Raw genomic sequence first — 22002 nt, 5'->3', positions numbered from 1 at the left:
CCAGATACACCAAACATATTCCCAACAAGACCTTCACCTCCTGTAAGTGCTGATTTTCCTATAGATACATATTAAAGTTTTCTTGTATGCGTTGAATCTTAATTGGGACTTTCAGAAAGGAGTGGGATACGAGGCAGAATGCACAGCCTAGGAAAACCACCCCTCACCTTCCCACTGCACCCATGGGCATATTCACCTTTTATAAAGAGTAAAGTTCAAAGAACTGTTTAAAATTAATTCAGCTGCCAGCAACCTGTTTTCACTAAAAACAATAGACAAAGGCATCTAATGACTACTGTCATTAATAAAACAAATTATAGCAGCTCTATCTTAGCAGTAGATGCAGATTGGCTTAATGTGAATGGGGTCTTTGCCAAAACAGATGTTGCAGGCAGGGAAAGCTTTGGGCCTGTTTCTAGAACTTCAAACCTTTCACATCTGCCACGATCTTGCAGTAGCTGCCTCACAATCTCCCAAAGTACGGCTGCCTCTGCCAGAAGACATTCAGTCTAGCCTCTACAAGGGAGATGAGCATGCACACCTATATACATTTTGATATCATCTCAGAGAACTTCTACGTTAAATGAAAGCATGCACAAAGCCCAAGACTGTGATTCGGTTAGTACTACAAGCTCCTGTTCGTTTTGCCTAGGAAGGCTGCTTTTAGTACATTTTTTTTCCACTCACAGTACAGGTTGGAAATGGCCACTGCAAAAAAGACTAACGAAGACCGAGTTGCTAACCAGCACCAAATTTAATATACTTGCAAGTTTACTTGCAAGAAAAGCTCTGAAGAGCAAACTATCTCAAAAGTCTGCATTCATAAAATCCCCAAAGTTTAGGGTTGGAGCTCTCTATTGTTGGGAGCCAATTATGATACAAATTGAGAATAATAATTAACAAGTGACAACGGAAAGACGCCAACAAAATGTGCTTTAGAAACATCTATTACAATCAAACTCATTATTTTTGTAAGCAGGATCTTTTCTACTCTGGTAATTGACTGCAACTCCCCTTAAAAACTACACACAGTGCACATACTCCCCCAAAAGAATGGTAGACACCAGAAAAGGGAAAATGAAATGAACAAGCAACTGAAAAAGTAACAGGAACTAGCGAATTGCAATGGGATAACACTTGTAATGCATACTCCAGTGGACTAATGTTTTGGTAAATAAACCAGCAAATTCACAGCATCATAAACTATCCTTCTGCTAAAAGTTCAGGCAAAGAAAAGACACTACTTTATTGTACTTTAAGAACAGCTGTATCCCAAATTCTTGGAATTCATAAGCAAAGTTTTAGAGAAGAGCATGAAAGAAGATGAACCCTTTGGATTTACTTTATCTTCTTTCCCTCCTGTCAAACTCAAACTCTTGTTTCATATTTCCACAAGTGCCATTTGATTGTTACATTTTAATGAACTAGAACTTAATCATCTCTCATGTTCTACTGCTCAGTAATGCGAATTCGGTTTCTGAATAAAGAAAAAAAAAATCATACAAGGTGTTTTTATTTTATATTACTCAAAGAAAACAATTCTTTGCCAAGTATGAAATTACAGTCTACCACCTGGAGTTTCATATCTTTTCAGTGTTCACAGAAAGCATATTCATACAGCAAGTCTCAAAAGCCAAGCTATTATAAACCTAAGTTTTATTAAGTCAATTAGTATTGCTCCCAATACTGCCTGTAGTAGCCATAAATGACTTAAGAAAAAAGAATCTGCAAGTCTTTATTTCACATCACAGAACTGTTTGGTTTACTGGAAAATACTAAGCACAAGGACTAAGAGCATGGTTCATGTATATTTATTTCCCCCTTTAACTAACCAGACATTACTAGGAGGGGTTCAGTGATCCTATATCCTTTCTTTTCACGTTGTCTTTCAAAGTTCACATCCAACTGCATATTGTCACAGCTTCCTGGTCACAGATCTCTAATTACGTCATTTGCTAATTTTATAAAAACCCTGAGAAGAAATTACTTTAATGCAGCAGCCAAAAATTCAGTTCTTTGGATATGAAACTTAGGCTAAGCAAGGACCACCGCATTTTGAAATTCGTAACTCCACAGCTTTCAGCTGCATATACATTCAATGGGGCAACTTTAAAGTGCATCTAGAGGACCTAATATTAATATGAAATATTGCAGAACTGAAGACAGCTGAAAGTCTGTTTTCCATTGAACAAAGAAGTGACCATCCACAATACAGCAACAAGTACTTTGTACTTGGAACTTTGGTACCTTGAACACATTTTTTTCTTTTTAGGGAAATATACTTTTTTTTTTTTTTTTTTGCATCTTTTCCATAATAGAATTCTATGATATCCTTTAGTTAGTTAAATTTCATTGGGATTCTTTTATTTTGCAGTAATAAGAACACCCAATCCTAGCGGTCTAGTTTTCTTCTTTCACTCCTGTACCACATATTAGGAAGATGAAAAACTGTGATTTATATTTCCATGTGAATTCATATCAATTCCTTTCTCTCAGGAAAGACAAAAAATATAATTCCTTGTTATCATTTTTTCTTTTCTATGGATTACTGCGGAAATTGACCTTTATCTCAAGACTGAAATCAGTACCTTCAATAAATATATCAATTTCAAGAGCAACAGAAACTCTTTTCACTTAATATTAGTAACTTCAAGTATTCTTTTCAGATGTTTACTTCCAGTTAGATACTAATTGCTTCAAGGTATGTCTACACTGTGCAATGCAATGCCAAGTAAATGCCCAAGCTACATATCTCAAGAAGCAGTGTAAAATACCTTAGGCATAACACTGCATTGGTGTTGTTATTCTATTTCCAGTTGAACTTAAGATATTACACCAACTTGCAAAGCCAGTGCTGACCAGTTACTTGAACCGAAAGAACTGAAGCAGGAAGACCTGGACAGACTTACAGCATGTAAACAAGAGCCCTGGCTTTCAAAAAGTGTTCCATGAGTTACCAAGGTACAGACAGTCATAACATACATTTAAATAAATTGCTAAGGTACTTCTTTGCAAATGTATTTGGCACATACATTAGTATTAAAACACATCAAGCTCTCTTTAAACAAATTATAAAAGAAACAGTTGGCACCCGTACCAAAGAGTTTCTTCTCTTTGTTACCAAAGCACAGAACTGGTAGAAACTATATTCAGTTTCTGCTAGGTCACACAAGAGGAAGTCACTCATTGTCCCAGCCTAATAATACCAGCAAAGACATACCGTGCAGAATTTGAACGGAACAAATCTGAAAAAAATATGTCTCAAGTCCAAGTTGCCCAATTAACTAATACTATCTTTGCTTTTTAAAATCATGTATTTACTCGTAACACTGAAACTGACAAGCACTTATTTTATTTCCTGTGAACAACTTCCAAGCACCTTGTTTAAAATTGATATTAAGGATGCTAATATTTTTGGAGAACATTTGCAAAAACATTAGGAAATTTATATGAAACACTGAAAACTAAATTAAGACATTTACTTTTTGTTCTCTCAACATTCAGAAACAAATGCAGAAGACAGCAGTCCTGTAAACAGTACATCTTTTTGGCCCAGCACAGAAAAATTCCCAACCCTCTCGTATTGTCCCATCAGAACAATAGAACAGGCTTCAGCCTGCTCAATTTCACTTGAAAACCAAAACTGATAGTAGTACAAACTACTAGTAATCAGATTCCTTGTAGTGAAGAAATACACTTGCTATAAGAAGATGTGATGAAACAACCTACTCTGTAAAAAAGTTTGATTTACCCAATATAGCAGTAAAGAACATAAAGACCATACATTCCCCAGAATCACAGAATGGTTTGCGTTGGAAGGGACCCCAAAGCCCATCTACTTCCAACCCCCTGCCATGGGCAGGGACACCTCCCACCAGACCAGACTGCCCAAAGCCCCATCCAGCCTGGCCTTGAACACCTCCAGGAACTGGGAATCAACAGCTTCTCTGGACAACCTGTGCCAGTGCCTCACCACCCTCTGAGTGAAGAATTTCTTCCAAATATCTAAATATACCCTCTTCCACTTGAAAACTGTTACCCCTTGTCCTACCACCCTGGAGTCCCTCCCCAGCTTTTCTGCAGGCCCCCTTTAGGCACTGGAAGGCCGCTATAACATGTCCCTGGAGCTTTCCCATCTCCAGGTTGAAGAACTCCAACTCTATGAAGACTCCTGTCTTCATAGGAGAGATGCTCCAGCTGTTTAACACCCTGGTGGTGCCCCTCTGGACTTGCTTTAATACGTCCACGTCTTTCTTGTGCTGAACCCCAGGGCTGCACTCAGGACTCCAGGTGGGGTCTCAGAAGAGCAGAGGGGGAGAATCCCCTCCCTCGTCCTGCTGGCCACACTGCTTCTAATGCAGCCCAGGACACGGCTGGCTTTCTGGGCTGCAAGCACACATTGCTTGTGTTGAGCCAGGAAACAACATCAACCAGCATCCCCAGGTCCTTCTCCTCAGGGCTGCTCTCAGTCACTCACTACCCAGCCTGTGTTCAGGTTTGGGATTGCCCTGACCCAGGTGCAGGACCTTGCACTTGGCCTTGTTGAACTGCACGTTTTTTTGCATGGGCCCACCACTTGTGCTATCAAGTCACCAAATCCCTTCAAGTATACATTTTACTCACAACATAATTATTTTAAAAACTTTTCAGGGTAATCGCATTCAAAAGAGTCAGACTTGTTAAACTTTGTAAGCAAACAGAATGCACATGAAAAACCTTCCTATAGATATACATGGGAATGATGGACTAAGAATTTTCTTTAATTAATGGAAGTAGAAACTTTCAGTTTAAATTAATCAAAGGCAAATGATAAAGTGAAAGCTTTAAATAACTGCTACAGTACTGTAATAGTATTTCGCAACTTAAAAATAGCATTAAATATGCATTTTACATGAGTATTTTATGAAATACATTGAAAAGGGAAATGCCCAAAAGAAAGGGAAATACCAAAACATATTGCAGTCTACTTGATAACACAAAAAGGCAAATCTAAATATCGCTGGGAAGCGGGGCAATAAAGTTAAAAATACCTTATATTACACTTGACAGTGAATGCCCATGTTAAAATTTACGTCAGGTAGTACAACACTGTTTTTGACCCCTCCTCATGTAGATTTCTTTCAATAATATAACTATTTGTAAACATAGCTCAGCATCAGGAAAAGAGGCAGAGATCAATGGAGAGTCAGACAGATGTCAGGAACAAAGTACCAAGATGACTTACTACAAACCAGTTACATAAAAATTCCACAACTACTTTCATCACAAATGTGGAAGAATTAAGTATAACCAAACACGTACACAAATTACAACTTTGTTATGAGTAGATATCTACAAAAATAGAATCTTAACATCTAGAATTGTAAATCATTACATTCATTTTGAAATTCCACCTGGCACAACACATCCAAGTAATTAAAAAAAAAAGTTTGTTGAGTAAAAATAGGCTTGCAGTGTAATTTAAGGCTCTACCATGGGCTCTCAAACAGCTGTATGGAAAAAAAAGTTCTCAGAGGCAACCACCACCACAGATATGTCTTGCACCACTGTAACAAGCCATAGGAAAAGCAGATGCATCTTAAATAATCGGATTCTACATTATACAATAATTAAACAGCCTTTAGATAGGAAAATGTCTTCTATTTCTGAATTACTTAATAACCGCTTTTCCCTATTCAACCTCTTTCCCATGATTAATGTATGTATGTATAAACGCAAAGAAAAATGCCCTAGCCATAATCCAGCTGGTTATGTGCAGATTTTAATATCTAATTAAGATGGGTTTCAAGGAGACACCAACAGAGTTTAACTGAACGATGCAGTCTATGGCATTGACTCAATTGGCAGCAATATTTTCTTTGGGTCTAGAACAAGGTAATATCCTATGCAAGAGTCAAATGCTTTGATCCATTCTGACATCTCAAAGAATGTCTTTTATTAACGCAACCGAGATGCCTGCCAGGGTTTTCTTATCATCAGAATCAATGCAGCTAAAGGTGCTGTATTTCACATGTGATCTAACACTAAGCTTCTATTTCTGTTCACCATGGAGCCCTTTTGACAAGAAAAAAAGATAATAACCCTGCAGACTTGATAAAATTCTACTTCAGGTAACTATGCACCACCTAACTTTTCAATGGAAACAGTAATAAAAAAGTCTCTTTCCTGGCATGCCATTTTGCTGAGCCCAATAAAGGTGTACTCTTATTTCTTTACTCACCGTGCACCAGCAGTGTGTAATTCATGTGAACAGAACTCAATCCTGAAGGCCCTACTCATAGATGTAAATATGTGTGTCTGATGAGAGTAGTACTGTCTAACGAGTTTGTAAAACACACAGACATTACGGAACCGTAACATGTTATTATAAATTATTTACATACCCAAAGACTGCAAAACAATAGGATTTCCTTACTATGATCTATTTCTGTCCCACACACTCCAAGCAAAGCAAATTATCATATCATAATTCATGCTTTTAATCTAACATCAGCTCTTTAATACAATTTATAACACACAAGTCAGTCTTAGCAATAAGTTAGAACAAGCGCAAAGTAAGTTCCTTACTAAAAGCATCTGGCACATAGATTGGCTCTTCAAATAATTAAAGACTTATATATAATTTTTGCCTTTTACAAAAATCAAATGACGTGATAGGCTGTAAACTCCGAATGCAATCTTGCACCAAGGGCAATTCCTTCCACTTTTGAGTTGAGAATGAAGGAAACAGAGCACTGAATAGGCAAGGGGCTGGAGATGCTACTGTATTCAATATGTTGCCATTGTTGTGAACCAGAGTGCCAGTTGCAATTGTTGCCATTATTCTTGTGAACCACAGTGCCAGTTTCTAAAACTTAAGAATTGAGAACGGATGGATCTTTGGTCTGTATATTTTGCTACACATTGTGAAGCCCTGGGTGGTCAGGGAAGCGGAGTACCACATTAACCCTTATTCTGCTAATCATTGTAACAGTGTAGCACATGCAGTGAAGCAGTGAAGCAGTTCCTTGCCTCAGCTTTCTCATCAGTATCACTGCACCCAGAAGCTTCCAGAAATCTTTGTTTTCAAAGTTAAAAGCTGTTAAGATGACTACTTCAGAGATTTTATCATCTTAAGGTTATATCAATTGTTTTTTAATCTTCCACACAACCCGAGAGTTAAATCATAAAATATCTGCGCATTCTGTGGTAAGGTTGAGCTAGCCTGTGGGGAGATGTTCCTTTCATATGTCAGTAAACCTAGCCACCATTCCAGGGAAGTTTACACACTGACAGCACTTACAAATGGTCACATTCATGTCAAGTCAAGAATTGCTTTTTATTTAATTTCAAACATTTCATCTAGTGCCTCTTCTCACCATCCAGTCCTGCTTTTCAAGTGCAAAGCCTGATTCAGCACCATTGAAACTGAAGGGCGTTTTGCAGTTACAATTCTGAACCTCAATCCCATTACTCTAACATAACTGCTCCAACCTGTACGTTCTTACACTTCTGTTTCTTCATGCCATTATCACCTACATTTATGTCTGCTTCCTGCTTCCTCAAAATTGTCATTTTTCTTTTTCCAAAAAGCTTAAAGTAGAAGTACACAGGAGTTTGAATAACTGCATTAAGACAGGATAGGAGAATAGAGTAGACTACTGGTTTTCAATCTTCAGACACTCAGAGACCTACAAAATTCTCCTTTAGAAGCAACACCCAATAGCAAATTTAGATTTCTCAACTTGGGTGAGTTTGGGAGTTTTGTTGTTAATCTTGAGCATCTCAGAAGGTCTGTGGATTTCCAAGGCTCCTACACCAAAGGCTAAAGACCACTGAAGTAGATATTGAGTTATGCATGGGACTTCTCCAATTCTGTGATGCACCCATGTTACATTCTTTAAGTAATTTTACACTGCTCATGTGCTAAGTGACATCATTAAGGAATAAATCACATGGAACTTCCACGGTGATACATAAATTCAAAACATTCTACTACAAATAAGTCATAATTTCTTTTTGACAAATAAAAACCTTTCCTAAAACTGCACATACGTGAAATTTTACATTTTAAAGAAATTTCAATGAATTGTTTGCTAATGAACCATGCTTCAGAATAGCAGTTTAGATAAACTTAGTTGCACAAGAAATAACACCTTAAAATATTCTCACATAAATGTAAAATCTTGATTATGCTAACTTCAGCTCCTAGCAACATCAAGCTACACAGAAACCTCAGTGTAAAAATGAGGTGTATTTCTGTATTCCAGAAAAAGAAAAAAATATTTCTAGCACTTGCATATAGCAGAGCCCATGCCTTTAAACAAGATGTGGGACAATCTATCTCAGGGGCTGCTCTACGTTCCATATTCAATACAGTTACTGTAGAATTTGAATCACTGGGTTTGGCTGACAGGCACAGCTGGGGGCAGGTTTTTAGTTTAAGTTAAAGAATAAACCCTTGGAAAACATTCAACAGTTAGAAAAGCAAACTCAAGATCACTGGCTGAAAACTTCAGACACTTACTAAAAACCTCGGAAAAGTCAGCTAGAAAACACTGCTTTATTTTTATCTATTATTTTAAAGGCAACATAAGCAGTCAGTGGGCACTGAGCAAAACCCTTATCTATGTCATGACAAGCTGATGCCTTCATTACCAGATTACAGCCGTGCTTTCTCTCTAGTTTTTTTTTTTTTTTTTTTTTTGTATTCCTTTTTCACAGATTCAATGTAAGCATGTAAGATAGCTCCCATCTCAGCCTTCTGAGATCAATTCAAAGGAAACTAAGGCCGAGTGTGAAGCAAGACCTGAGGACACATAACTGCTCAGTCTGCCTTGCATAATTTGCGAGCCTAAATGCCAAACCAGACAACACAAAAAGTCAGAGCTTCTTAGACCTCCAAGCAAACCTGCACTCTGTTACAGCACGCTCAAGAAGAGGGAATGATTCTTTTCAAACTAACCATAGAACTCAGACCTTCCTGAAAAGGCATTGCAACTACTGGAAAAGCACCTCCCAGACTGCCCATGGAACCCTAACAAGGCAGACTACAGAAGCGCATTAAACTGTTTCAGGAGAACTAAATTCTAAACGATAGTGATTTACGGTGGTTCTCAAGATCTATTGGACTAAGCTATCGTTCAAAATGATACACAAACAGCTAGCTTGCATCAAAGTGGTGATTTAGACACCTTACAAAGCCAAAATAAGTTCAGGCTTTGTACTCCAGTCTCAAGGAAGTACCTCAGTCAGGGATGTGGTTTGATGCCCAGCTCTGGAAGAATAAAGCAATTTCTGATACCTCTCATCTGAACAATTACCAGCCACCTTGAGAGTCTCCCCTCTCTGCACAACATCCAAAGTAAAGTCTACATTTAACATGTCACTTCCCCCATGTATTACTCACAGAGGTTACACATCAGAGTCCCTTCCCACATGTGGGCCCCAAACTTCATCATCTTCTGAGACCCACCATGCATCCTTCTAGAATTAAAGCTAAAAATAGTAGCGTGGCCTGTTTCAAACCCTACAGCCACTTGACGTACTGATCTCAATGAAGGTCAGATAAAGGTGGTTTTTTGTTGTTGTTGTTTTCTTATTTGCCATATTCATGACTGTGGTAAGGTCATAAAAATTTATCTTTGAGATTTTAATTTACAGGAAAGATTGAGTAAGCAAGTGATAAACAAAAGAAAAAAGTGTTTATAACTATCTTGCTGCTGAAAACCAGCACTATCAAGTGGCAGTGATGGAAGTGTCTTAACAAGATTATTATTGCCAACAATATGACAAATTAAATTCCACAAAATACAAAATGGTAATGAGGAAAAAAAAAAACAATCCAGAAAGTATGTCACTTCCAGATATATTGGAAATGTTTAAATACTTGTTGACCTAATAAAAATGAGTCCTGAAAAGACATCTGAACTGTTATTAGGGGTTGGATGTTCTTTTTGGATAGGGAACTCAAACACTTACCCAGATTTCAAGTCTGTAATGCGTAAACAATTAGTAGCATCCAAGCCCACTTTCCCATTTCTGACCACACTGGAAATGAAGGGTGAAAGAGCCGGAGAAATTCTGTTCAAGGCAACTTCAGGTGACATTTTAGGGCGTTCCTCTTTCCTCTTGTCTTGAGCTGTATAGGAATAAGGGAGAAAAAAGTTACTGAGTGCTATGGGACCAAGGGCTTCACGTTCTCTCCATATTCTCATTTGTAACATCGAATGCAACTACGATGAGTAGAACCATAATCGGTATTACTTCTACAGTACTCCACTAGGTTGCTACTCACAGCATTTCAGGTTTCCTTCAAAGGCTTGCACTACCTTTCTTTCAGTGATATCACCACGCTCTGAAAGGCATCCTCAGGCACAAAACTCATCAAGAGACCCATATATGCAAATTTTAAGCACAGCTTTTTCAGAGGTGCTTGCAAGTGCATGGCCTTATGCTAAATCACTTGGGCCACTAACCACACTTTAAGAACCTGCTGCTTTTTAGATGAAATGCAGACACTGAGCACTCTGGTAATTTAACCCAGTCCCATGCAGAAAGGCTAGACACTGTGGACTACAACAGACTGTGGCAGGCAAAGTCGAAGAAGAAAAGGGTAAGCAACCTATCAAAATGCAAATTTAATACACTTGATCAAGTTCTTGGGCACACAGATCCATCTGAAAATTAACTGAACTTTGCAGTTTTACAAAAATACAACCATAACCACAAACAACTGAGTGTAATGTCACAATGACAGTGAAAAGTTGGGCAGAAGACCCGATACTCAGACTCTGTTAGTGGATTTTTTTTAAACCCATTCAATTGAAAAACAGCCCTCCAGACTGTATTTACTTCCTTACAAAATTAGAGACATGACCCACTAGTGGGTGGCACCCATGCCCATAGCAGGGGGTTGGTACTAGATGACCTTTAAGGTCTCTTCCACCCCAAACTATTCCGTGATTCTATTCTATGACTTGACAACCTCTTAATTACTCATCTGCATTCATAAATAACACTGCATATGGAGTGCTGTACTCACAATATTTCTCTGTTGTTTCTAATGCTCCATTTACAAGCATTAGTTGGTAACTAGTGGATATTTTTTTGCAAACTGATCATTCCCTGTAACTGGCAGCAACATTAAACATTAGAGTTACGTGTTTTGTTCTTATGAAAGCCATTCACACTGAAGTATGAATGAACGCTCAACAAAGAGGAATCCTGAATAAAGCAAAGGCCAGGCTCTTTCAGCACAAAAATAACAAGAATTGCCTAAAAATAATTGCCTTTAATACACTGTATTTTACATCTTATGGCAGCTAAAGAAGCTGAAGAGTGAACATCCACATACTAATGTACAACTAGCTCTCTTCACGTACATGATTTACCCTCACAATGGGTAAAAACTGAAGCTTCCCTGGCAAACATCTATGGCAATTCAAGACATTACTTCATGGTTGTTATTCCTCTGCCCCAAACGACTGCCTACTCACCTTTATCCTTACCTAGGGAAGCTGAGAACACAAGCCCAGACTTGACCTATTTCAATGCAAAGTCCAACAGCTTAGCTCGAACAGGTAATGAGCTTAAACTAAAACGCTAGATTTTGTGCAAGGCTGGCTAAAACTGGGCACGTTTTGTTCCATCAGCTCTAGTGTAGGGAGAGTAACTTCAGGCAGAGGGGCCAGCTGGACTGCTGAAGGTTTTGGAAGCCATGAAAAGCGTGCTGAAAGACAAGTTATCTTCCTAGCGTTTTATGCACAAAGGTCTCACAGGTGGTTCTGCTTATGTGACACGTTTTGAGGGAACTGGGAATGTTATGAGGGTAAGGCCATGGGACGAAGAGAAACGTGGGGAAAAGAGACACCTTCCAGAATGAATTACAGGATGAGGCTCTTTATCTTCCCATTAACAAAACCTGCAGATACCATCAAAACAAGCTGCCAGTGTCACGGCTCCTGGCTTTATTGCGCTGTTTCTCCGGATCCGTAACACTTCCTATGCAACGAGCCCGTTAACACCCAGCACTCACAGGCTCGCTCGGCGTTCACCTCACGCGTTTATTTAGCAAACAGCGGGCTTTACACCCCACAACACCACACCGCAACTCCTGCGAGGCTCAGCCCCCACGCACACCACACTCCCCCCCCCCCCCCCCCCCCCCCAGCGCTACGGGGGCGAGCGCACACACCAAACGAACCTAGAAAGATAAAAATAAAACATTAAATAAATAAATAAATAAATAAATAAATAAATAAGTTAAAGCTCTCCAGGCTGCTCCCCTCCCGCAGCCCATCCCGCTGCGGGTGAAGCCCTGCGGCCTGCCCTGCCTCACAGCAGGCCGGGGGCGCCCCTCTCAGCCTCCCCACCGCCCCCTGGGGGGCTTTTACCCCCCGGAGGGGCACGACACGAGCCCGGTGCCGGGGCCCCCTCCCTGCTTCCCCGGGGGCCGTCGGAGGCGCTGCGGGCCGCCCGCTCCCCCCGCCCCGGCCCCGCCATTACCTACGGCCCCTTAGCAACGGCCGCGCCCGGCGTGCGCGCCCCCGCGCCCGCCCCGCCGCCCGGCGTGCGCGCCCCCGCCGCCGCCACCGCCACCCGCCCCCCGCAACCGGGCCGGAGGGGGCCTCGCCGCCGAGCCGCCGCCGCGCTGCCGGGCTGGGGTTTGCCCGCCGCCAGCAGGCGTTCGCGCAGGGCAGCCCTGCTGGAGGAAGGCCCCCCGGCGTTGCTATGGTGACGGGGGAAGCGCGGCGCGGCCTGCTGCGGCCTTGAGGATAGGGGGCAAGGGGCAAGGGGCAGGGCCCGGCCCCATGGCTGCCCCGGTGGCGGTGGCGGTGGTGGGATCCTGCGTCACCGACCTCGTCAGGTCAGTACCCGCCGCAGGGACGCGCCACGGGCCCGGGTTGGGGGAGAAGGGGGGTCCCGGCCTCGGTGCTGCGCGGCCGGGGGGCTGCGAGGCGGGCGGGAGGCAGGAGGCAGGCCCCAAGCCCCAGGCCCCCAGCGCAGCTCGCCAGGCCGAAGCGGTTTGTGGAGGTAACCGAAGGAGTTCGGCTGGGGCAGTTCGGCCCCAAGCGCTTGGGGCCGCCAGGAAAGCGAGGAAGGAGGCTTCATGTCGGAAAAGAAACTTCCCGTGAAAAACAACAAACAAACAAACAAAAAAAGCAGGTCAGAAGTTGATTATTTACAGGCTTCGTTTCATGGGACAGCGAGAAAGAAAGGCCGCCGAGCTGCTCGCAGCCATTCAGACCAAGAAACAGAAGTGAGCCCTCAGGAAACCAAGCACCTCTGCTTCTTGAACTGATTATTTATTTATTTATTTATTTATTTCAAGGAATGTCTTCGTGCCTTTTGATTCATCTTCTGGGCGTTTTGCTCTCAGGAGGAGGCACTTGGGCCTCGCTGTCATTCTTTTTTAGCGCGTAGGTAAGGTTTAGAAAACTTCTTAAAAAATAAAGCAAAGTTTTGGTTTGAGCAGCCTTGGTTTTGTAATGAATACCGAATATCGGAAGAATTCAAACAAAACTGTGAGACTTGGCAATGGTGCAAATGCTAACCTAAACGGCCTGACCTTGTCAGCCCCAGTAAACTTGCAAACCAGTTCTTTATTTGCACTACATTAAACACATCTGGTTTCAAACTATGTACGCAGACTTGGTTAACATAGGATTTAAAAGTGTATGTGTCTGGGCTGCATCAGCTCGCTCTGCTGGGAATTCTGCAGTAAAAAAATAAAAATAAATCAATTCCTCAATGTGAATCAGCAGACAATCAAAGCCTGTGGGTCAAGAAAGTGTAGAAGACATGATCAGAAGGTTATGCTGGGGAGTGAGTGCAATGTAGTCATAGACATGCACTGTAAAAACACTTTAAAAATCATAGAACCTATGTCAGAAAGATGTAATGCTTTATGTAATCTGCAGCACGCACTGGCGGTTTTCCAAGAGGAATAGTTGTGTTGTAAGTCAGAGAAAGATATTGGAGAACCGATCTTGACGTTACGTGTGTGTGAGTGATCAGATGCTTGTGACGTTACGTTGAAACACAAGGCATGGTGCTCTACTCTCAAGAAATTCCTTTTCCTTTCTCTCTAAAATATGGAAAAAAACTTCAAAAATTGCCTACAGCTTCAAGCGCTACTGACAACCGTGCGCCTGGGTTTTTTCTTGACAGTTAACAAAACAAAACAAACAAGGCCAACAAATGGAAAGCTCCTGTGTGTTTTTTTTTTTAGCTTCAAGTTTGCTGTGATGGAAATGCAGGCACTTATCTGAAGGCTCATTAACTGGCTGTACTGTAACTAGAGATTAAACCGTGGGTTGTAGCCATAGATGCTGTAACACTGAGATTAAGTGCTTGAAAAAAAAAAAAAAAGCTCTTTCACTCTTCAGTCAGCTGAGAGTTTCTTAAACTGCGCAAATGCTATCACAAGAATGTATCTGACTCACCGGCATTAGCCTCTACTTAAGGAGCAGCGAAGGGCTTTTTATTAGTGATAAGCTAATTTGATTCAACTGGGAAAGAACGGCCAGCCTCATTCCCGGTTATGAGCACAGGATTTCAGGCACTTCATAAACTTGGGAAAGGAATGGGTTTAAATTTAGCTGGCAAGTGTTCAGTCAGACTGAAATCTCCGTTTGGTACCCATGTAGACATAGTTTGGATGTATCCAGTGTTACAAAAATCTTGGTAAAATGACCTGAAAGCGTTAAGCTGTGGGCAGGGATGCCTCTAAGTGGGGAGCAAAGGAGTGAAATGGAGAATGATAAGCAAGCTTTATTAAAAAACTGCCGGATTAGGGTTGATGCCAGGAGGGTTTTTCTTTACTGTTTGTATGCCTGCAGTGTAGGGAGGTTGCATATTCTAGGTTTAAAGCTAGGGTTCATTTCAGAGGGGACAAAAGAGCACCAGATTTTCATGAATTTGTTATTTATGCCGAGGTTTTAGCTAGGAGAAGATGTGGAGAGCGAGGCGAGCGTGTTAACTGCCTGTCTGTCATCTGCTGGAAGAGAGTGAGTAAACCTCATTAGGAGGGAGAGTGGTGTGAAGGAGGTCAGGCACATTTATGGCCATGTTGCGTTTGATGGGCTTATTCACTGCTCGGGACTGAAGCCTGTTTTTCCTAGAAGATAAGCGCATTGCCAGAGGTTAAATGCTGTGTTACAACTCGAGCTGGTGGGGTGCAACGCTGGCTCTCCAGAACACTGACTTCGCCCTAATTCTGGAGAGCCAGAACCTAAGGGTGGCAGGCATTAACTGATGAATATCCCCAGGTCTTCAGGGGCAAGGTACCGACAATCCGAAAGATCAGCCCGAAGCTGCCAGCGGCCACGTGGCAGCCAGACTGACCGAGCACAAGAAGTTACCATCGAATGTTTTTACTCAGCGCAGTAAACCAATGATTTGAAGAAGCGTAATGTCTGGGTGCCACGGGAATGTGCAATTTGAAATTTGCTACGCCTTACATAATGAACGAGAAGGGAAAGAAAGGGGACCTTCTGCTGAAGACAGCATTCGCTTGTCATTGTGAGAAATAATCAAATTCAGAAGAAAGGGTAGTGTGCCTTAACGTCCTTTTACAGGGAAGGGGCCCAGTGGTTTGCTTTTAAAATACTGTTCTCATTGGAAATTCTTCTCTCATTGTCCTGTAGCGCTGCAGTGGCAGAGTGTGGGTTTTCTAAAGTGAACTTCGTATAATCAAAACAGCCTCACGTACATACACGCAGTAAACCACACTCTTTTGGCTTAATAGGACCAGGAACAAAACATACTTGTGGTCACAATCACAATCAACACTTCATTGGCAATACCAGGCAATAGTAGTAGACAACAAAACCAGCATTATTCTATAGGATCAAGATATCAAACCAGGCGGGTGCCGTCCATAGTATTATTGAAATAGTTTCTCTTCTGACTCATGTTTGCAGACTGGTCGTGGCAGTGGCATTTTAATTCATATTAAATCAGGACAAGACTAAACATATAAACCAATGAGAGTCAGACACACTAAAACAATTAGAATAAACAGGAGAAACTTTGGCATGGCAACTGAAAACAGCAGAAGCAAAGAACAAAATGTAAGATGGAAAAAAAGGCCTTGGACAGTCACAACAGCAACAGTTTTTCACTTGAATTCAAGAGAATGAGACCACAGCCTGAATACTGGAAAACTATGTTTGTTAGGATGTTCAAGATTTGAAATCTTAGTTTTTGGTGGACCTCTTCCCTCCTCTCAGATTGCTTTCTTGCCTCTAGGGAATTAAAAGTTTTGGCTTCCAGCCCCCTGTTGTGACCACTGCCCTTAATAACTTCTACAAAAAGCACACTGAGTGACTGAAGGTGCTCAGTGAGAGAAGCAAGAGATGGCAGAGAAAGCACCAAGCTGGAAAGTAGCGTGTTGCCAGACTGGCCAGTAGTGACAAATGCAGCCAGAATTATTAATATCCCGGAGCAGCCAACGGCTGTGTCGAGTCATCTTCCCTAAGAGCCCGATCTCTGCTTGTGCACAGCGGCAAAGGTACCTCTGCGGGGAGATCCTGCATCTTAAGCCTCTAGTGGTGGCTACTGTCAGCCAAGTGCTGAAGTAAAGGACTCACTGGCTCCTTGGAAATCCCTCATCCTAAGTTTTTACATATTTTCTTGCTTGAAATGCAGTATCGGGGACAATGATTTCAGGCTTCTGCGGGAAAGCGAAAAGGAATTTTCATATGTTTCTTTCAAGGTAGCAGGCAAAGTCTCACGTGTGCCTTCATTTTCTCCTTTGCTTTGTTTCCAGGTCTTTCACACATGTTCTCATTTCCACCATTTCTCAGGCATGCACAGTCACCACATTTTAATGTTTTTATTCTTGCTTTCATGTTGTTTTTTTTTTTTTTTTTTTTTTTTCTCTGCTCTTCTGCTTCTCCTAGCAGCAGAGAAAAGTGTTCTAGAATCCTTCAAATCCATTTCGTTTGTGTTTTTGTTTTTATCTGTAATGCTTCCCCTGCAGCAGCCACTCCTCATTCTAGTCAATCTGCCGTTGCCAGCAGCATGGGAAAGCACAACTGTGAAGGAATACAAGCTTAGTCCAGTTGAGGAAATTAATCTTTTGGATCCAGAGAAAGGCATCAAGGCATGAGAGAATGTGTCATCTGTGAATTGTTTGGTTTATGTAATAGTGAAAAATCTGGGCTTGATTTCAGCGCCTTCATTCCCTCCTCTTCTTCTCTGACCTAGCAAAGTTTGCCTGTACAGCACATGCAGGATGCTCAGGCTCTCTGCTTTGGTGTTCTGCCCTGCTTTTAGAGGAGCTAAAGTGTGCTTTGGGGCAGCTCCCCTTTGCCTTCTCTTCCCTGGCAAAAAGAAAGCTGTATCTTGGGGTCTGAAAAGAAAAATGCGGTAAAAATCAAGTTGATGAAATCCTTAATAATGGACTTCAAGAAGAAAATTGTTCTAATCATGTGCAGGTTTGAATACCAGGAATGGCTCAGACGTTGCTCATCTGATGCAGGGCCCGATCGATCCTAAGCTCATTCGTGTCAGAAGAGGCTTTTCAGTAAATTGTAGTGTGACATTAACTAAATTGCCCCCTAAAATCTAAGTGATCGGTTTATTCTAGGGTGCAACACGGCTTAATGTTTTACTCTGCTAAAAGTATTGGGTAACACGGCACAGACATGGAAAGGTTCCAGCAAAGTGCTTCTTCCAAAACAATAACAAAATATTAAAGAGGTGAAGCAGGGTGGGGAGGAAAAAGTCTGGGTGGATTTCACTCAAATTAACACGAGATATCTGGGCTAAGGCCACCGAGGGCTGTTTTTAACCCGTTAGAAGAGCCGCGTTGGCAGCCAAGTTTATGAACCACAAGGAAGAGACAGAGCACCACTGAGCAGAGCTGGCACTTTCTGAAAGAAACTGCTGTTTGTGTAGCAGAGGATGCTGGCTGAGGAGGGCTGGTCGTGTTAGAACACCTGCTCGACACTTGTCTTTGGCTATTTTCCAGGAAAACTTTTTTTTTTTTTTTTTTTTTTTTCCCCCTTCTTAAATGGAGATGTGGAGTTTTAAAAGCCTTGGGAAATTGAGCTGTTAAGCTGATCACACAATGTCTTTTAACTGAAGTGGCACTGAAGTGTCGCTTTCTGGATTCCATGGAAGTGCAACCTCCCTCCTTTTATTTGGCATCACCGTTTCGAGCACCGATCTCCTGCGTGCTGCAGGTGGGTGCTGCCTTTCCCTCCGAAAGCGACCCCATATCAGCAGCCACTAATGAGACTCTCATGTTTTCGACTTCCCTAGTTCAGTTTTAATAGTATGTATCTACTGGTGCCTCTGAGCTAAAGAACACCCCTTGTGCTACTGCAGTCAGGCCTGCACGACATAAATGCTGTAGCTGAAGTCATTTCTTCCCATTACTTGTCCTCCTGCTCATTTGGAAAACATTTTGGAGTTTGGGGAGCAAGATTGGGTGGAGTTGCCTTTGCAGAGGGGTAGGAAAAAGGTTTTGAATGGGCAGAAATGGCAGGCGAGGCATGAGGTTTTGCTGCAGGAGGCGTGAAGAAGCTGTGGAGCTGGGGCTGAGACACCAGGCAGGGAAGCTGCAAGGCCAACAGTGACAGCTCCCCAGCTATCCAGAGGGTCCCTGTTTTTCTGCTTCTCTTTCTGCCAGCCCTGGCTGCCTGCTTGCTTTCTGCAGCTTTCTCACAGGGCTGCTTGGCAAGGTGTGGGGAAAAGCTCTGCTCTAGCCCTGCTATCTTCTCCCAGCAACAGCGTTTTGGAAGATCCAGCAACCAGCAAGGCCTCTGTTACCTCCTCCTTCCCATGAATGAGTTCCCAGATGTCTGCTTCTGCTCCTACCAGCTGCAGTGTCTGGTCTGGTTAAGTTTGTAAATTGCTTTGAGATCCTTCAAGATGAAAGGTTCTCCTTAAGTGAGATCATTATCGCCTTCTACATTTCTCCACTCCCTGTTCCCAGCTCAAGCTCTTTTCTCATCCCAGCTCAGGGTCCTGCAGGGTCCTCAGCATTCCCAGCTCACGGCGATGCGGAGCTCACCCCCAGGTTGCAGCTTCCAATCCATCAGTTGTTTGACGCCTCTCTGGTTACTTCAGAGCTGAAGGTTAAATATATGGATTTTCCTGAGCTGCTGCCAAAATGCTTAGCACTTGCCACCCTGAGATTGTGCTTCTGAATTTGCGTCTGACTTCATGTTATTTTGTGTGCTTCAAGAGACTGTATGGTTCTCTTCCTCCCACTTCTGAGGCACTTACTCATTCTAGGAAGCGTTCCAGCTCCAGTGTTGTTCTGTGATCCTGCCCTGCGTTCCCAGAGCCATGCTTTGTTCACACTCATGTGGTTACCCTGTAAGCCTGTCAGGGCAGGGATTTCACTCCTGTCTGCAGTGGGTTGATGGAGAGGAACCCTGACATGAGTTCAGAGGGCTCTGTGCTCGAAAATCCAGAGGCAGCGATACGGTGCTCGGACAGGAGAGCTCCCACGCTGCCCTCCACGCTGTCGTCTTCCTCTTCTGTACTTACCCAGCTAGTAAGAGAGTGTTTTCACTGCATAGTATCTCTGGGTGTTTATTCCCAATGCCATTCACATTCCTCTGAAATTTCCCTCTTTCCTACTAAAGTGAGGTCATCTTAAACCTGTGTTTATGGTACTGCAGTCATTTCCATGGCAGTAGACTATGATATCATCAGCGGAGGATTATGCCCTTCCTATGTGTGTTAGCAATTAAAAATTATGGTTTGTGAGATAAAGCTAATGTTTACCAAGCTTTTAGGTTTAGTCCATATGAGGCAAGGAAACTATTGCTTAATTCTCTAGAGAGTTCACTTGGGTAATGGAGTAAATGAATCCAGAAACATTTTGATCCTAGCAGGTGATAAGTTTTTGGGGGTGTATTTTCCAAGTGGGAGAAGAAAATCAGCTACTCCATCTTGTGTTCTCTCGCCACGCAAAGAGCACTTGTCTGAAACACTCTGGCACTCCTCCTTGGTTTATGTTATTCAGAGCCACTTCTTGGCTTCGCTCACAGCGCCGCCAATTCCCAGTCTCATGTGACTGGCATTTTTCCCCCGTGGAGGTCAGTAAACTATTAGACGCTACCCACAAAAGTAGAACAATGTGCCTATCGGCCTTCTCATCTCTTTAATGCGTGCCCTATTTGCCGGCTATCGGTAGCTGAATCTCTTTGTTGAGCCTTCCTCAGTGTGTGCGTGCTTGCTCGTGGTTTGGTGACAGCAGAGGCTGGTTGCACCACCGCGATGGCAAAATAAAATTCATTCGTTTCAAATGAGTCCAGAGCTGGAGCAGTCGCTCCTGCTGCAAGCTGAACGTGGTGGGTTCACAGCACTACTGGCTTCGTCCCTTCAAATACTTAGGGATTCTTAAGCCAAGGAGGTAGAATTTCCTAAACAAGTGCGAAGAGAGAGGGAGAAGAGATTAGATAAAAGTTCACAGAGAAAGGAGGTATTGCAACGTGAGGCAAAATTGGTAGCTGTTTCTTTGGTTGTGTACTTTAATTACAGAAGCCTACTTCTCCTGAGCGCATTTTGTCCTGCCCGCTTTCCCACATAATAGAATTGAACTCTCATAAAATACCTGCTTAAATAAGCTGGGGCAGAGCGTTACAAGAAAATCTCAAAATGCTGTGCCCTAATTGCATCCAAGATTTTCTGGTGTCCATTTTCTCTGAACATCCAGGATGTGAAAAAGTTCTCCCTGAAATTATTACCACGTTAGATGCTGCAGTACAAAAAAGCTTCCTTTCCCCCTGCAGATCATGGAGACAGAACCAGGCGATGCCAGGCTGGAACGGAATAAAGAGAAAAGGAAAGAGAGAGAGAATTATTGTATGCAGTTTTTTTGGAGCCTGAAGTGCCACAGCGGACCTGGCACGTATTTACTGGGCATACAGTGAGGTGGTGGACACTGGGGCTGCTGTACCCGCTTCCCCATCGTTCTGCATTCGTGCTGAGGCTCCACCTGCCTCTGGAGAACCCAGAGCGATCCCTCTGTATGAAGACAATGAAAGCCAGAAAGTAATAACCTTACGATCAGGGAAAGAGGTTGCTGGGATAAAAGCTTTTTTGCCACTTGTCCAATATCAGCACCAGGAGTGAAGGGTCTGTTTTAATTTCTGCTACAGGAATTTTGTCTCAGCACTGTGCAAATAGCACGTGGCCATTGCTTCCCATTATAACAGCCTCCTTCACAGACAGCACAGCTCTGTGGTCTTCTGCTTTTGGTAGAGTCCCTGGATGCTGTGCAGTTGCAAATAATTAAATGTAAACCAGCAATGCACTGGATGTTGGTGTTCTCAGTACTTGAGGGTGTTCCTTGGGCTTCTGCTGTACTCTCATGACACAGATTGGATATTAGGTTGTTAGCGTATCTCTAATTTCTTGCCCTGCTCTTTTACCATATAAGTTGCACAGGTTTTTATTGTTTTGGGGATTTTCCACGCTCTTACGGGAAATCGTCTTTTTGACTATTAAAAATAATGCATCTCTTGCCTTTTCAGTCTGGAGCTGTTTGCCATACAAGAATTACTGCAGTCAAAGGGGAGATTTTCTAAAGAAACTCCTTTGAAAATGTTTGCCACAATAAATACAATTGTTATGTATTGCATTTTAACACCCAGCACTGAGGCTATTGTATTTTCTCCCCCCTTAATGAGCCACAGAATGATATGATTAATACTTCTCTTCTGTCTTGTTAACGAATTACTTGCTGGCTGTTCTCTTAATGCAAATAGCTGTTTTCCTAGATGCGTTTTGAGACATAAATGTCTTTGGGTAAATTTTAGTACTCCTGACGCTAAAGAGCTGCTGGCACAAATCAAAAGCTGCAAGAAAAATCGTATGGAGTCGTTGGTAACAAATTTGTGTAAAACCACTCTGGGCTGGCATATATATGCTGTTGCCTCTAGGAGCTGTCTGAGCTGTTCTTTCTGTAGGAGTTTGCTAGTAAGGTTTTGTTTGCTTCTTTTATAAGGCTCCGGTTGTTAGCCCCTATATCAGGCTCCGGTAAGTTATCTGATG

General features: G+C 42.4%; 2 protein-coding genes across 2 annotated transcripts in view; one reads left to right on the top strand and one right to left on the bottom strand.

Annotated features, from left to right (window-relative positions):
• The window catches only part of BABAM2 (BRISC and BRCA1 A complex member 2), a 166900-nt gene extending 154357 nt beyond the window's left edge, over positions 1–12543 (bottom strand). The window contains exons 1-2 of the mRNA XM_032183862.1: positions 12487–12543; positions 9961–10120 (exon numbers count right to left, since the gene is read on the bottom strand). Coding sequence (XP_032039753.1) covers positions 9961–10088 — 128 coding nt within the window. The 5' untranslated portion in view covers positions 10089–10120; positions 12487–12543. The remainder of the gene's footprint in view (positions 1–9960; positions 10121–12486) is intronic.
• Positions 12544–12694: 151 nt separating this feature from the next.
• The window catches only part of RBKS (ribokinase), a 66911-nt gene continuing 57603 nt past the window's right edge, over positions 12695–22002 (top strand). The window contains exon 1 of the mRNA XM_032185355.1: positions 12695–12847. Within this exon, the coding sequence (XP_032041246.1) occupies positions 12792–12847 (56 nt within the window). The 5' untranslated portion in view covers positions 12695–12791. The remainder of the gene's footprint in view (positions 12848–22002) is intronic.

This window comes from Aythya fuligula, chromosome 3, assembly GCF_009819795.1.
Source record: "Aythya fuligula isolate bAytFul2 chromosome 3, bAytFul2.pri, whole genome shotgun sequence".
In the NCBI taxonomy this organism is placed as follows: domain Eukaryota; kingdom Metazoa; phylum Chordata; class Aves; order Anseriformes; family Anatidae; genus Aythya; species Aythya fuligula.
This window is presented reverse-complemented; position numbering and strand designations above follow the sequence as displayed.